Source organism: Schistocerca americana, chromosome 4, assembly GCF_021461395.2.
Source record: "Schistocerca americana isolate TAMUIC-IGC-003095 chromosome 4, iqSchAmer2.1, whole genome shotgun sequence".
NCBI lineage: Eukaryota > Metazoa > Arthropoda > Insecta > Orthoptera > Acrididae > Schistocerca > Schistocerca americana.
In genome coordinates this window covers 835,760,649-835,775,546 of record NC_060122.1, presented here as the reverse complement: position 1 = coordinate 835,775,546, position 14,898 = coordinate 835,760,649, and the positions used below count along the sequence as shown (strand labels likewise).

General features: G+C 39.4%; 1 protein-coding gene across 2 annotated transcripts in view; it reads left to right on the top strand.

Annotated features, from left to right (window-relative positions):
- LOC124612925 overlaps window positions 1–14,898 on the top strand; it is a 130,809-nt gene that overhangs the window by 15,201 nt on the left and 100,710 nt on the right. For both annotated transcript variants that reach the window (XM_047141421.1, XM_047141422.1), the window contains 2 exons: window positions 1,601–1,734; window positions 14,587–14,807. In XM_047141421.1, the coding sequence (XP_046997377.1) occupies window positions 1,601–1,734; window positions 14,587–14,807 (355 nt within the window). The remainder of the gene's footprint in view (window positions 1–1,600; window positions 1,735–14,586; window positions 14,808–14,898) is intronic.

Below are 14,898 nucleotides of genomic sequence, written 5' to 3'. Positions count from 1 at the left end.
AGATCTCTTGCACGCGTCGTTTGGTGATGCTCGTGTGCTCAGCCACCACTTTCGTCATGCTTGGCCTCCCAGGTCCATGCAGTTATTGGCTTTGGGGTTACCTGAAGTTGCAAGTGTATCGTGATCGACCGACATCTCTAGGGATGCTGAAAGACAACATCCGATGCCAATGCCTCACCATAACTCTGGACATGCTTTGCAGTGCTGTTCACAACATTATTCCTTGACTACAGCTATTGTTGAGGAATGATGGTGGACATATTGAGCATTTCCTGTGAAGAACATCATCTTTGCTTTGTCTTACTTTGTTATGCTAATTATTGCTATTCTGGTCAGATGAAGTGCCATCTGTTGGACATTTTTTGAACTTTTGTATCTTTTTGGTTCTAATAAAACCCCATGTCATTCCAAGCATGTGTGTCAATCTGTACCTCTCTATCTACATTATTCCGTGATTTATTCAGTTTTCAAATTTATACTGACTTTTTGATCACCCGGTATTTACAGAATAATATGTAAAGTTTGTAATTTTGCAAAATAAGTGTAAATGTTACAGAATTGTAAGATTGAAAAAAGATTTAAATAGAAATATTGTTTTGTAAAAATGTATAAAACTGGGCATAGCTCTTTTTTTTCCTTGACTCTTCATATCTCTGTGGTAGACAACATAAATGTTTCCAAAGTACACTGGTTACATTGTAACCAGTTGTTATAAAAGCACTTTCTCCCATGAAAATTACCTATATTAATCTTTGAGCGTTTTTCGTAACACAAGCAGGCATGCAACGCACTTTGTAAACGTGAAGGAATAGCTGTCTTTATATTACCAAGGTAAACATATATTACCAAAATTACAGTTTAATCTTAGTTTAATTAAACAACAGTAACATTGTATGAGCTGAATTACTGTTTAATTAAATAATAGTGAAGTAAACCTTCCATTTTATCACTCTGTTGCCGCAAACAAGTGTTACCCCACAGTAATGACCCATTCAAAACATTAAACAGTGCAGTTGCACTAGATCCCAGCCAACCGCTTACTTGATAATCAATGATGTCATAGGTGACTATCTCATTGTCAGATTGTGCTGCTAGCTCAGAATCTGAGTCATTTTCTTGCATGGATCTTAAATTTTTTTCTCACCTCACTTGCTATTTGTTTTATATTATTGCTGCTCACTTGGAAATATGACAATACAACTTATTAGTGTGTTAACTGAAGCAGTAATGAAGGAATAGTTATGGGTTTGTGTGTGTAAAACAACAACGGGATGTACAAAACAATGTTACTTATGATTGACGCACTTTGCACACAGATGCGCCTGTTCGAGGTTAACTTTATCTGGTTGTTCAGAATGTTAAGTCCTCCTAGTACAAATTGTTGTGCAAATCACATAGCACATTTTTTCTTATAGAGTATCCATTAGTACCTGTACCTTAATATAAAAATACCTGTGCCTTTGAGCCAGTTGCTATATTGCAGTTACAGCATATTTATGTAGAATGGGTCCTTCATCCCCCCTCCCCCCCCCCCCCCCCCCACACACACACAGATAATATAAAGAGACTTCATGTATTATATTATTATTATTATTTTTAGATGATACAGCTGGCAGTGTAAGGCAAGATGAGTCACAAACTGGACCCTTTGCAAATGTACTCTTCCGTGAAATTCACAAGAATGCTTTGCTGAGAAAACTGACAGTGGAGAAGAGAATGGGAGCATTTCCTAAGGTAATCTAGTTGCTATTAGTTTACAAATGCCAGGTGAAAGATAAAAATACAAATAACAAACATGTAGAGTGAAATTTTCATTCTGTAGTGGAGTGTGAGCTGATATGAAACTTTCTGGCACATTAAAATTGTGTGTGGATGGAAACTCGAACTCGTGACCTTTGCCTCACGCAAGCAAGTGCTCTATTGACTGGACTACACAGGCATGACTCATGTTCCAACTTCGCAGCTTTACTTCTGCCAGTACCTCAACTCCTGCGTTCCAAACTTCACAGTTCTTCTGCAAGACTTGTGGGGCAAGCACTCCTGCAAGAAAGGTTGATGCAGAGGTATGGCTTGTCCACAACCTGGGAGATGTTTCTGGTGGGAAATTTTCATTCTGCAGCTAACTGTGCACTGATACAGAACTTTGTGGTACCTTCCAGGGTTCGAGTATTGTCTGCCACACAGCTGTAATTTGCCAGGAAGTTTCAACAAATACTTAGTTTCTAAATTCTAGTAAGTACTGAGTAATTTGACGAAAAATTTGTGCAACAGTTGAGATTAATGTTACATAATGTCATACTGTTGTCTAATTATGGATAAGAAAATGGGACTAAGGGTATACTACTACGTACAGAAAACTGAATGGCTCACCAGAGTCAGAATAGGGTCTAAGTCTCTCCCCAACTCAGGAGTACAAGCTCTGTAGCTCCTGAAGGGATTCAAGGTGTCTGTGGTGAGATAAAATAAATTATTTAGTTTATCAAGGACACAGAAATTTAACACTTTGATTGCCAATCCTGTTAGACAGGACACACAAATTTCTGTAGACTGCTGATCCCTTCATTTGACAGGGTATGATATTTCTCACTTTTAAGTGTGAAATCACATATGTTGATGGGCTTGATTGGTCTTCATTGTGTTGCTAGAGACATCTAGTTTCTAAAACAGCTATAAAAATTAAGGTCAAGGTTTACAGGATCGGCAGGCAGTGTTAACTATGATGGAGCACTGGAATTTGTTAGTAGGGAAAGGAAGAGAAGGAAAAATAGTAGGAGAATGTGGACCCAGGGGAATAAATTAAAGGGGAAGCCACCTGGTAGTATTTGGCACGGAGCACAATTTATTTATTGCTAACACTTACTGTGAAAATCACAAAAGAAAATTGTAGTTGTGGAAGAGACCTGGAAGCATGTCAAGATGTATAGCAGACATGGACACTGATAACAATTTCTTAGTTGTGGAATGCAGATAAAAACTGAAGAAACAGTGTAAGGAGTTAGTAGCCTGGATAAGTTTAAATATCCAGAGTTTGGTGAGGATTTCAAAGGGAGCATTAGGCAAAAACTGACTGGGATATCCAAAATAAGTAGGTATAATAGAAGATTAATGGACAGCTTTGAGAAATAAACCGGTAAAACCAGCTGAGGGATATTCAAACACTTGGAATCTTGGAATAAACACACAATAAATTTAATTGCTAAAAGGAGAAAATACGAATGTATGGAAAAATGAAACAGGCAAAAGGACATATTTATCTAAAATATAAGACTGACTGCAAGAAAGCTGCAAAGCAGAAATGGCTAGAGCAGTTCAAAGCTTTAGGATGGTTCAAATGGCTCTGAGCACTATGGGACTTAACTACTGAGGTCATCAGTCCCCTAGAACTTAGAACGACTTAAACCTAACTAACCTAAGGACATCACACACATCCATGCCCGAGGCAGGATTCGAACCTGCGACCGTAGCGGTCACGCGGTTCCAAACTGACGCGCTTAGAACCGCACGGCCACACCGGCCGGCAAAGCTTTAGGAGCATGCTGTGCTATAGAAAATGTAAAAGTTGTGTATTGGAAAGTTAAGGGAACTGTTGGAGATAAGAGAAGAAGCTGTATGAACTTAGAGAGCTCAGATGGCTGTGAACATTGAGGGTTTTGATGGCTAGCCAGTATAAAGCAATGAAAGGAAGACAGAAAGTTGGAGGGAATATATAGAAGAGTCGTATAAAGTAGATAGAATATGAGATGAGATGCAGGATGCAACATTGTGCAAAGAATTTGACAGAACACTGAAAGATCTGAGTCAAAATTAGGCATCTGGGGGAGACAACATTCCTCCAGAATTATGAAGATACTTGTTAGAATAAACCATGACAAAATTATTCTGTCTGGTACGCAGGATATAAGACATGGATGAAGTAGCTCCAAACTTGAAGAGTGTAGTAATTGCAACATCAAAGAAGACATGAGCTGACAGTTGTTGTGAGTATTACTGATATAATAGTTTAATAATTCATTGTTGTAAATTCCAGCAGTCGTCTACAAGAAGGATGGAATGAGTGATAGAAGCTAATCTGAGGTAATACACTGTGTGATCAAAAGTATCTGGACACCGACAAAAACATAAGATTTTCATATTAAGTGCATTGTGCTGCCACCTACTGCCAGGTACTCCATAGCAGTGACCTCAGTAGCCATTAGGCGTCGTGAGAGAGCAGAATGGGGCACTCCTCGGAACTCACAGACTTCGAACTTGGTCAGGTGATAGGGTATCACTTGTGTCATACGTCTGTATGCAAGACTTCCACACTCTTAAACATCCCTAGGTCCACTGTTTCCGATGTGATAGTGAATTGGAAACTGAAGGGACACATACAGCACAAAAGCGTACAGGCTGACCTCATCTGTTGACTGACAAGAGACCGCCGACAGTTGAAGGAGGTCATAATGCATTATAGGCAGATATCTATCCAGACCATCACACAGGAATTCCAAACTGTGTCAGGATCCACTGCAAGTACTATGGCAGTTAGGTGGGAGGTGACAAAACTTGGATTTCACGGTCGAGTGGCTGCTCATAAGCCACGCATCACGCCGGTAAATGCCAAATGACACCTCGCTTGGTGTAAGGAGCATAAACATTGGACGATTGAACTGTGGAAGAATGTTGTGTGGAGTGACGAATCACGGTACACAATGTGGCAATCCAATGGCAGGAGATGGGTATGGCGAATGCCCGGTGAACGTCATCTGCCAGCGTGTGTAATGCCAGCAGTAAAATTCGGAGGCGGTGGTGTTATGGTGTGGTCACGTTTTTCATGTAGGGGGCTTGGACCCCTTGTTGTTTTGCATGGCACTATCAAAGCACAGGCCTGCATCGATGTTTTGAGCACCTCCTTGCTTCCCACTGTTGAAGAGCAATTCGGGGATGGTGACTGAATTTTTCAACGCAACCGAGCACCAGTTCGTAATGCACGGCTTGTGGCGGAGTGGTTACATGACAATAAATCTCTATAATGGACGGGCTTGCACAGAATTCTGACCTGAATCCTATAGAACACCTTTGGAATGTTTTGGAATGCCGACTTCGTGCCAGGCATCACTGACCGACATCGATACCTCTCCGCAGTGCAGCACTCCGCGAAGAATGGGCTGCCATTCCCCAAGAAACCTTCCAGCACCTGACTGAACATATTCCTGCAAGAGTGGAAGGTGTCATCAAGGCTAAGGGTGGGCCAACACCATACTGAATTCCGGAATTACCAATGGAGGGTGCCACGAACTTGTATTTCATTTTCAACCTGTTGTCCGGATACTTTTGATCGCATAGTGTATCAGTGTGGATCTCAGAAAAATGCTATACTGATCCTACAACTTAGCTTAGGAGTAAGGTTGAAGAAAGGCTGGTCCACATTTATAGCATTTGTAGATTTTAATAAAAACTTTGTGAGTTGTTGATGACTTTGTAATTCTGCCAGACATGGCAAAGGGCTTGGAAGATCAGTTGAACAGAATGAATAGTCTTAAAAAGAAGGCTAATAACAATGGTAGTAAAACATGATTAATGTAGTGTTGTCAAATTAAATCAGGTGATACTGAGGGAATTAGATTAGGAAATGAGACACTATAAGCAATAGATGAGTTTTGCTTTTTGGGCAGCAAGATAACCATACACAGCAGAGGTGAAGAGGATGTAAAATGAAGACTTACAATTGTAATAGCCTTTATGAAAAGGAGAAATATGTTAATATTGAATGTAAGTGTAAGTAATGGATGACATATTTTCTAGGAGATTCCACAACTGTTGAGATATTTTTAAAAAGTTTTATTATTATAATGTCAGTTGCACAAATCCACACTCGATTACTAGTTTCAATTGTAAGCAATGATCATCTTCAAGCCTAAAAATAACAGTAAAGGTGACATATTAAGATGCAGTCAGGAACAGTTATAAGACATTTGCACATAAGCTTTTGCCCATACCCATCATCAGAAAAAGAGAAACACACACCATTCATTCACACAAACAAGCACATCTCACACACACAACTGTGAACTCCAGCAGATCAGGCCACAATGTGTTCTGGCCCAATTTGCTGGAGTTAGTGGCCATGTGCGTGTGAGGTGTGCTTACTTGTGTGAGTGAATGGTGTGTGTTTCTGTTTTTCTGACAAAAGCTATGGCTGAAAGCTTATGTGTAAGTATCTTTTAATTGTGCCAATCTGCAACTTTTAAAGTTTCATCTTTACAGTAAGTAGCAGTCTCTCTTTTCTCACTTTGTTGATATTCCTACCCAGGGTTTCCATTGTCTAACTATTTTGTTAGATGGCATAGAAAAATATTTAAAATTAAAGACATTAAAATTATACCTGAATATTGAAATTGCATGTCTAAATATAAAATACATGAAACAATATATGATAAATCACGAGAGTGAAAAGTCACAGTTCTTCAAAAAGGAGAACGTAATCAAAGTTGCACAATAAAGGTATACTTGTGAGCAGATTCCATGGCATCAAGCATTCACTGAACCCACTATTCAGAATGAATCCATAATCGTGAATGATGGTTAGGGGAGGGAGGAAGGTGGGAGGGGAGAGAAAGTACTGATATGTGTGACATTAAAATATAACAAATAACTGTCTGAAAGAGGTAATACTGGAAGAAGCAGCAGCAGCTCACCACCTTCTCTACAGCCCCAATCAGTGGAACAAAGCATTAGCAGCTCACAGCACTTGCTGCCATTGTGGCTGCAAGGCAGTGTGGCTGCAAGCAAACTGAGCCAAATGTGCATTTGCACAATACACATCAGATGCCTTTTGTTGGAAACTGCATCACCTTATGTATTAATGTTTCATTCCATTTTGATTTCAGATCAGAAGGTGATTGAAACTAGCGACCAAGTGTGAATTTCTGCATATAGGTCTGTAGTAACAACTCCTTTTAAAAATGAAAAATAAATATTAGGAAGTGTACGGAAGTGATGACAGTAAGTGATGACAGTACAGACAGAAAGAGAAGAGTATCATTACGAATGTGGTGCTACAGAAGAGTGCTGAAAATTATATGGTTAGATCAAGTAACCAATGAGGAGATTCAAATCAAAATGCTACAGTCATTGCACAGCTTTTTATATTGGTATGACTACCAACCAGCTGTCGACCAGGGTGAACAACTACCTAGAAAACTTTGGCCAAGAGCAAAGTAGACCACCCTATGGCAGAACATGCAGCTGAATGTAACTTGGTTGACTTCAATGGCTCCTCTCCTCCACCACAAGCTTTTCTGAAATGTGCAGGTGGAAGATATCATTACACCACATTCTCCACTCCCGTACTGGATTTTTCTGTTTGGACACTATTTGCTCAACTGTAGATCGATAAGATGGGATGCTCTTCGTGTCGTGTATTTTAGTAGAACATGAATACAGCAAATGATCTAACTAGACAAGACTGTTCAATACGTGTAATTAAAATGAATATATAGATTTTCAAGAAAATGAAAGCACAAGATTACACTTCACAGTTATGATCATGTTTATATTGAACTTTGCAAAGCAACCTTACAAACCAGAAGCACAATCCAATGTCATGTACAAAGCCAACATTCTCGTTCAATTTAGGATGGAAGAATTGGAAACAAAATCGAATGAAATAAACTTGATAAATTGTGCAGTAACCAGCTTCTCAGTCCCTGATAATTCATGCTCTCTTGTAGCCTTTTATGAAAATTGGCATGCAGAAAGATAAAAAGTCTCAGCCTGTCATTTACCTTACACAGCGACACAGAATTCACCACAGTAAATTAACTTGGAATCTAATGTGTCATAGCTTTCCACATGAACAAATAATTTCGCCAGATCAGTCTGTTTCTTTAGATATGGCTCAAGTAAAAATCATGTCCCAATGCTAGAAAACACAGAAAACAGTTCTCCTGTGAAGGCAATACTATTCTCTCCAGGCTGACTTTATTTTTGAACAAGGAAGCCACATGGCAGTATCTGCCGCCAAGGTACATGATTAACTGAACGCCAACTGCTTTCTAAAAACAAGGTTTCCTGTGCAGTGATTTAGCAAAGAGCTTAGAAACAATTAGAATCAATGCTAGTGAAGCTGGCTGCCTTAATATGTCAGAGATAGTTGTAATATGAGTATTATAGATCTCGAGAAAGAAAATAGGCCATGAGAAAATGAGTCAACAACAGGCACCTTCCTGTGTGGACAAATATATGTTGCAGCTAGTTCACTTGTTGTTGTTAAGTTATTGCTTTCAGTAAAGTAACCATCAGATCACCTGTAGCAAGCACTGTAAAGGGCGGTGGTGACTAATAGAATCACAGCTGAATTAGATGGAATTCCAGCTAGTAATGAGTCAAGATTTCAGCATCATCATAGTCACTACTATAAGAAAATGTATGAATGAATAATCATAATGTTTGTCTAAAGCAGTCAGACAGTATTTCAATTATATTGCCTGTCAGATTCAAAGAGGAACCTTAGCAGATCTGATGGACTAAAAAGTGTGCCAGAAGGAACTAATCAGTCCCCTTGTCTCCTTTGACAGGATTTAATGTATGTTTGAGAGCCCTGTTTGTTTAGAAATGTTATTCTTCTTGAGCATTGAGTGGAACATTTACACTGCTATGGGCTTGACCTCTCTCTTGATATGTTCTCTCACTATTGCACACACTGTTGACTGGGAAACGGTGAACAATTTGCAATTCATTGGCCATGTCCATATCTAGAATTGCTTACTAATTTCACAATGCCTCATAAGAAGCCACTGAAAGGGGTGTGCACTAACAATTAACAGAAAGCTGTACAACCAGTTGGATGAGTTTGAACATTGGGACAGCATCTGGGAATTAATGAATCACAGCACAAACAAGATGCACCTGTTCTAAAGTTCAGCTCTTCTACAAAGACTATGTAACCATTGATGGAGTACATAGGATTACTCAGAAGTCACGAGCAGGTATGTGGTTTGGGCAATTCATCTCTGGCCTTGCAGCCTTTCAAATAGTGAGAGCCATATGCCACCAAATTATAAAGTAGGCAAGAAGAGAGCAGGGTGTAGAGCAGAATTAGTCCTGCAAATTAACACTATGCACTGCACATCACAGTGTCATGCTAGTCCAGGAACCACATGTGAGGAATGGAAAACTTCCACACATGACCACACTGTTGGGCACCAGAATGCCAAGACAGTGATCATCATTCTTATAGTTACGCGATGAGCATCCTGTAACAATGGAGTGGTGTAACGCTCATTGCAAGTGCATTATCACCTGCATATACATGCAGTACTCCCACATGATTGATCCTTACCTTAGTAAATTAAGAGCTGTAGCAGTGTACAGTCATGACACATATCACATAATGGTAGTTAATGTGAATATCAAATTGGTGCTTTATCGTAGCAGCATGTCAGATGGACAGGCTGTAATGTTGCAAGACTTGATCTGAGAATTGGACCTGACTGATCAATAAAGGACAGCCAAGCTCATTTGTAAATAGTACCAAGTGCAGAGACCAATATAGACATTCTTGGCAAATTGGGTAGCAGCTAATAATTATCTCGAGAGGTTAAACAACACCTGACCACCTGTGACAGTAGTATCATAATCTTTGATATCAGAACAGTAAATGTAAATTCTTCATATAGCAAAGGCAGTAGTGAACTGGATGGCTATGATTTGAAGAGAGCAAGTTGTAATGCACTTATTGCTAAACTAGCGTCTTTCGAATTAGATCATTTACGTGAAAACGTTGACCTCCGGGCATGTGCTCTTACAGAGCTCCTTCAGCGTCCACGTGCATGTCACATGCTGAAGAGGCAAAATACGGCTGTCCCTAAAATATTTTGGAATAGGTAGCTGACAGAGCTGTGCGCCAAAGTCCGTAATGCAAGGAGGAATTACCACTGCTCAAGAAGGAGGGACAAGAGAGATAAAAGGTTAAATATATTTTGGCATTGTAAACAAACGTATAGAAATAAGGTCTGAGACACTAAGAGGGAGTACTGGGAGTTGTGTTTGAATGAATATCTGAAAAAAGACCTGTGGTGTCATCTGTACAAGTTTCTTACTAACAAAATTAAGTCTCTCACCAGCCTGTCCATCCTTCCAAGTATGATGAACTAACTACAAATAGCTGGAGAAATTCCACTGAATATTTACTAAACATTCTTTTGCCAGATGCCCATGCAAATAAAGAAAGTAACCGTCAGTCAGTGCTCTGTACTAATGACAATGCCCCACTCCTGTTTGTTGAGAAAGAAGCAATAGTAATGATAGTCACACTAAAAATGTGATAGAGCACTGGGTCTAGATGGGTATCCATTCAGAGGCGATACAGAAAGTAAGTCCAGTCGTAGTGCCATTCTTAGGGTGTCTATTGAATGAGGCATCAAGACAGGGCTGGGTACCAGAGACGTGGAAATCTGCATGTGCAGTTATCATAAAGAAAGGCCTTGATAAAGATCCCATGCAGCCAAAAAGCAGTAGACATATATGTTTAATAAACACATTAGGGAAAGTTCAGTAGTGGCCACTCTGTGAGTATTTTGAAGAACACAGAGTGCTTCAGGGTCTTCCACAAAGGTAAATTGTCAGATGACACCAGTAATGAGACTCTCTAGATTGTAAACAGGGGAAACAATAAATATTGTGAAGTAATTATGATTGATATTGCAGCCATATTCGATACTCTGTGGAAACCTGCGATGTTCAATCACCTAAGAAGTCTCCGCAAGAGCCACATGGGCAAATGGCTTGCCAGGTGTAAACAATGAAAGAAAAAATACCACTAAGGGCTGTGCACATGACTTGATACCTAGACCAATATTTTGGGACCTGACAGTTGAGCTCCTGGTGGAAATGCTGTATGGGATTGATGAAATGAACAGAGTTGTGCCTTATGCCAATGCTATTTTGGTGACAGTCTATGGAGATTCCATATGGAAGCTTGAAGAAAATGCAAACCACCTGCTTTCAAAAATGCAGTGTTGGTGCAGTGCACTAGTGCACAAAGACAAACAGACAGACATGACAGTTTTATTAAGTAGAGAAGATTAAGTTACAGTGTAAAATTAGTACTTTCATACTGCATTATGAGAGTTAAGAGAAAAAATGTATGCACTTGTGCAGAGAATTATCAGTGTACTGAATGTATTGTATGACCTGCTTGAGACACACAAGGAGGCAGGTTTTATGATCCCAATAAATAAATGAAATAAAATAAAATAAAAGTGTAAATCTCTGAACCCAGTAATCAATTTTGTTAGCACTACATTAATGTTGATTTATATCAGAGGAACTTGTGCAAGGTACGCCATATTGCCTCATTACTATTAAGTGTTCATTTAAAAAATGTTAACAGATGGTATAAATTTTAAATTTTGCAAATAAATTATTATAGATTAAAGTCATTTACAAAACTGAAATAATGGAGGAAGTAGAATTCTTAAAACATTTTTTTTTTTCTGAAGGAAGAACACCACACATTCAGAAAACTGCAGGGTATTTCCGTCCCCTGTACCTAGATGTGCCCCCCTCCCTGTTCTCTCCCTCCCTCCCTCCCTCCGTGTGTGTGTGTGTGTGCGCGTGCGCTTGTGCGCTCTCTCTCTCTCTCTTCTCTGCAGTCCACATACGAAATTCAACACACTTTGCAACTAAACATAATTTGTATTGATGTTCTCTATCTGATCAAAAGTATACAGGTGCCTATCAGTGGACATTAATAATGGATTCATGTTTGCCTTTATGACTGCTTAAACTCTGCTGTTAGGGACATTTTTGGTGAGATGTCAGGAGGGATGTCAGCCCATTCTTCAACAGCCGAAACCAGGAAAGTTGTGATGTTGGATGCTGGGGACTGAAGTGATTTTGACATTCTAACTCATCCCAAAGGTGTTTCATTGGGTTCAGGTCGGAACTCTGGGCAGGCCAGTCTATTTCTAGAGTGTTACTGTCCACAGAACCACTTTAGCATTTTCTCAAGCGTAGTAGGGGACCAGACCCTAATCTTGAAAAACACCTTAATACCATGACACCACCTTCTCCACACTTCACTATTGGCTCTATACTCGATGGACAGGTAATGTTCTCCAAGCATTCACCAAACCGAAACCATTCCATTAGATTGCCACTGTTTCATCACACCAAATCACGCATCCACAGTCCTGTGGCATCACGGTTAACACCAACTCGAGTATCGCTTAGCATTGACTGCAGTAATGTGTGGCTTACGAGGGGCTGCTTGACCATTGTATCCCTTTATTTTTAGCTCCTTAATGCACTGTCCTTGTTGTAGGTGGATTGTTGGAAGGACTGTGGAACTCACAAATGATTCCTTGTATTGAGTTCATGTGATTTTACAACAACCCTTCCAATGAAACTTCCTGGCAGATTAAAACTGTGTGCCCGACCGAGACTCGAACTCGGGACCTTTGCCTTTCGCGGGCAAGTGCTCTACCAACTGAGCTACCGAAGCACGACTCACGCCCGGTACTCACAGCTTTACTTCTGCCAGTACCTCGTCTCCTACCTTCCAAACTTTACAGAAGCTCTCCTGCGAACCTTGCAGAACTAGCACTCCTGAAAGAAAGAATATTGCGGAGACATGGCTTAGCCACAGCCTGGGGGATGTTTCCAGAATGAGATTTTCACTCTGCAACGGAGTGTGCGCTGATATGAAACTTCCTGGCAGATTAAAACTGTGTGCCCGACCGAGACTCGAACTCGGGACCTTTGCCTTTCGCGGGCAAGTGCTCTACCACACAGTTTTAATCTGCCAGGAAGTTTCACATCAGCGCACACTCCGCTGCAGAGTGAAAATCTCTTTCAGAATCTGTAATTGGTTTTGCAATAAAATTATGTTTACTACGTGAAAAGACATTGGAGACCTTAATTTAAGACCAACCCTGTACACACGTTCTGCAGGTATGTAAATGCAGTACTCCCTGCCTCCTGTTGTAGTGGCGGGTCTGCGTCTTGTGACATGTGCTGATCAATTCCCATTACATAGGGGTGTCCAGATAATTTTGATCAGCTAATGTATGTTGTATGAAACAGAGGAAATTGAAGACGTCATTACTTCATTGGCTAAATAGGTAAATCTTTTTAAGCATTAATATGTGTTAGTGGACAAAAGCTTTCAGCAGATGCGGGTCATTGACTGAGTAGTTTTATCTCAAATGATTTGTATATGTAAAAATGTGGAACCAATCCTGGCTCAGTGTTGTTCAACCCAAGCATTGGGTTGAGATCAGATGTTCCTTCTGCCCCCTCTCCCCTGTAGGTTCTTTAATACGAATGTAGACCTGGCAAGAAACCAACTCTAAATGATTTTAAATTGGCATAATATTTGTTGTGTTCTTTGTACATCACTTAACTGGGCTATTACAAATTAGTTTGTCAGAATTAGAATTCACCCTGCAGATAACTTCATTTGAATCTGGATAATTAAAATTGAGCCTGTCAGTTATAAACTGCTTGTACATAATGTGTTGGAAAAAATCAGTTTTTAAGAAAATAACTACAAAAACATTAGTACAAGGGTCACCTTTTGAAGTTTTTACAAAAACATTCTTTTTTGTACAAATATTTTATTGTTTCTCAAAATGTATGCCTATAAAATTTTTACACTTTAGCATGTGTTTGAACCGATTCCGGAAACCTTTTTCCCACAGATGTCATTACCTCAAAAACATGATTTTGGAAGGAGTCCTTGAGGTGATGAAAATTGCTGTCTACCCTTTATTCAGTGACACGCTGGAACAAAAATAAGTTGTTAGGTGATAAATCGGGTGAATCTGGGCAGTGAGGCATTAATTCCATGTTTTCTTCGTCAAATTATGAATTATTTGACATGCTGTGTGACCACTAGAATTGTCTTGATGAAGCATGATGTGACATTTTTTGATTGTTATTACTGAATTCATTGAAGATTTGTGACAAACAAATTGTTTTATATCATTTAGAATTAACTATTCTTTGATCCTTTAAAATGATTATCACAGCACATCCAGATTAACTTAAGAAACAAGCGATCATTCTCTGTCAGTTCCAGCTTCACTGTGGAATGCTTGTGCAAAATCAGATGTTATGTAGTTTTCAGTGGGCTTGAGGATGCCTGTCTCGTGGTAGGTCAGGTACCGTTTGTTTTGAGTTGTGTTGTGCATAGCATTGAACAAAAACCAGTTTTGTTCGGCCTCCATGAAATTCAGTGTTGACCAAAGCACAACCATGGTAATGAAATTTTGCGAACCAATTGCAAACAATCTTTTCTGAAGTTGGTTGATAACACTAGTTGAATACAGCAAATTGAGGTATTGTTGTTGAGTTGAACCTTTACAAAAATCTTATGATCTCATGAAATCTTCGTTTCCTTTAAGCTCTCACTGTAAACAAACTACTCAGCAACTTTATGAGCTATCATTATTTTGACAGTAATAAATGACAAATTTTAAAACAGTAATGTCCCATCTCTGTCACACTAACTAATGGTTGTTTGTTAAAGCTTGAAAAGGTGACTCTTGTACTCCTTATTGTTGCAAACATTTTATCATGGCATATTTATTCTTTCAACAGAAAGGTGAACGCGTCTGGGTTGTTTTTTGTGTACACGATGATTCGGAGCCACTACTTGAAATTTATAACTGTAAGAACAAAGCTGTTACTCATAAGCCAGACTGGTTTGTCTCTCTCAGCAACTGCTTGCATGTTTCACCTACGATCTGTCCCCAAGAAGATGAATATGAGTTTGTAATTACCTTGAGTTCTGATGTTGTCCGTCTTACAGCACCTTCCTGGTAAGTCTTCCTTCCAGTTTCTTCTGTTATGTGATAAATGTAATGATGAACTGCTGCTAATATTATTTCATTTAGGAACTGTACTTCATTT